This window comes from Corvus brachyrhynchos, unplaced genomic scaffold, assembly GCF_000691975.1.
Source record: "Corvus brachyrhynchos isolate BGI_N302 unplaced genomic scaffold, ASM69197v1 scaffold47, whole genome shotgun sequence".
Lineage (NCBI taxonomy): Eukaryota > Metazoa > Chordata > Aves > Passeriformes > Corvidae > Corvus > Corvus brachyrhynchos.
Genome location: NW_008239292.1, coordinates 1,547,792 through 1,550,182, shown reverse-complemented (window position 1 = coordinate 1,550,182; position 2,391 = coordinate 1,547,792). Strand labels below are relative to the sequence as shown.

Sequence of the window (2,391 nt, the reverse complement as noted above, 5' to 3'; positions counted from 1 at the left end):
TCCGGCCGCGCAGCCCCGGAGCCCACCCGAGAGGAGCCCCCGGGGAAAGGGGTGCGGGGAACCCCCGGGAGGGGCAGCACCGCACGGGGGTCCCGGGGTTGGTCATCCCACGGGGGTTTTGGAGAGCACCACCCCACGGGGGTCTCTGGATCACCATCACCATGGGGGTCTCGGGGACCACCGACCCCAAGGGGTGTCAGGGATTGCTCCTCCAAGGTGGTCCCACGGCATTCCACACCCCCTCCCCGGGATTTCCCTCTCCCACCCCCAGCTCTGCTCCTTCGGACCCTCAGAGCAGCCCTGGCCTCTCTGCCCACCCTCAGGGGGCAGGAAGAGCCCCCCCCCACCCCCCAAAATCCCAGACGAGGCCTCGGCATCTCCACACAGAGACTTTAATGGACGCGACGGCGATCCCACAGATGGGATCAGTGTTCCAGTGCACCCCCATTCCGAAGGCACGGGGCTTGGAGTGCCCAAAATCCCCCCCCGGGAGGGTCCATCCCGCGCTCCTCCTCCTCCTCTGGCTGATCCCAGAGATCCCTGATCGCAGCTGGAATGCTGCTGGGATGCTCCCAAGGGAGCACAAGGGAAGGGCCAGGGCTCCCTGCTGGGGCTGGGGGGGGCCGCAGGACCCTCAGTGTCAAACCTCCCGTCCCTGGCCCCCTCTCTGGAGCTGGGGATGGAGTTGATTCCATGGGAATTGTGTCCATGATCCCCCAATCCCTTATCCTGGGGGCTCCCCGTGTGCCACAGTCAGGGAATGAGCCGCTTCCCGGATTCCAGCGTCAGTGATTCCCAGTGCTCTGGCCCGGGGGAGGCTCCGTGGGCTCCCCCACATCCCGGAGCCGTCGGATGTGCTCATCCAGGAGCGCCGTGAGGTGAGCGGGACCCCGCTGGAGCAGGGAGGAGGTTTGGGAGGACAGCACGGACAGGGCTGCCACTGTCTGTCCCTGGGACACCTCCAGGGGCGGCAGCCGGGCGAAGTTCTCCACTCCCTGCCGGCTCAGGATCGTGTCGTCGATGCAGGCGCCTGGAAAACGGGAGCTCGCCATGGATGTGGAACACCAGAGCCCTTTGGGAAGGGATTGCTCGCTCCGGCAGGCTCCCCACCCCTCGTTTTCATGGATGCAGCTCCGTCAGTGGGCCCACATTCCCAGCCCCGGGCCCTCATTCCCAGCCCTGGACGAGCCTCCCAAGCCCTGGGCCCTCATTCCCAGCCCCAGGCCCTCACTCCCAATCCCAGGCCCCCGCCCCAGGCCTTCATTCTCAAGCCTGTGCCCTCATTCCCAGCCCCAGGCCCTCATTCCCAGCCCTGGGCCCACATTCCCAAACCTGGGCCCACATTCCCAGCCCCGGGCCCACATTCCCAGCCCTGGGCTCTCATTCCCAGCCCTGGGCCCACATTCCCAGCCCTGGGCCCTCATTCCCAGCCCTGGGCCCTCATTCCCAGCCCTGGGCCCTCATTCCCAGCCCTGGGCCCTCATTCCCAGCCCTGGGCCCTCATTCCCAGCCCTGGGCCCTCATTCCCAGCCCTGGGCCCTCATTCCCAGCCCTGGGCCCTCATTCCCAGCCCTGGGCCCTCATTCCCAGCCCTGGGCCCTCATTCCCAGCCCTGGGCCCTCATTCCCAGCCCTGGGCCCTCATTCCCAGCCCTGGGCCCTCATTCCCAGCCCTGGGCCCTCATTCCCAGCCCTGGGCCCTCATTCCCAGCCCTGGGCCCTCATTCCCAGCCCTGGGCCCTCATTCCCAGCCCTGGGCCCTCATTCCCAGCCCTGGGCCCTCATTCCCAGCCCTGGGCCCTCATTCCCAGCCCTGGGCCCTCATTCCCAGCCCTGGGCCCTCATTCCCAGCCCTGGGCCCTCATTCCCAGCCCTGGGCCCTCATTCCCAGCCCTGGACGAGCCCGGCTCAGGGACGTGGGGAGCAGGGAAGGCTCTCACCCAGCAGGTTGACCTGTGGCACTCCCCTGAGCACCCGCAGCATCTCCCTGGCCCGCGTCTCCGGGCTCACCAGCAGGATGTTCCGGCACACGAAGAGCGGCAGGAGATTCCGGTACTTGGAGTGCGCCAGCACCGGCCGGACAACCTGGGAGAGGACTCGGGATGAGGCCCGGAAGCAGCGGGATAGCCCGGAACCCTTCCCAGGGATCCGCCGCCAACCTCGTTGAGGACGAACTGGACGTGGATGTGGTGCTTGCGCAGGTAGTGCCGCAGCGTCACCATGTCCTCGTCCGGCATGGAGTTGTACTGGCACACGGCCACCATGCGGCTGCCCCGCAGAGCCTCCTCCACGCGGCGCCGCAGCACCCGCGCGTGGCCGTCCTCCTGCAGGGAGGGAGCGGTGGGATACGGGGAAACGGGCGTGGGGCAGCCCCGCCGGCACGGCGCAGACG

At 68.2% G+C, this 2,391-nt stretch overlaps 1 protein-coding gene across 1 annotated transcript in view; it reads right to left on the bottom strand.

Annotated features, from left to right (window-relative positions):
- Positions 1-376: 376 nt before the first annotated feature.
- Positions 377-2,391, bottom strand: part of MRPL10 (mitochondrial ribosomal protein L10) — a 7,111-nt gene continuing 5,096 nt past the window's right edge. The window contains exons 3-5 of the mRNA XM_017740512.1: positions 2,159-2,323; positions 1,940-2,084; positions 377-1,030 (exon numbers count right to left, since the gene is read on the bottom strand). Coding sequence (XP_017596001.1) covers positions 786-1,030; positions 1,940-2,084; positions 2,159-2,323 — 555 coding nt within the window. The 3' untranslated portion in view covers positions 377-785. The remainder of the gene's footprint in view (positions 1,031-1,939; positions 2,085-2,158; positions 2,324-2,391) is intronic.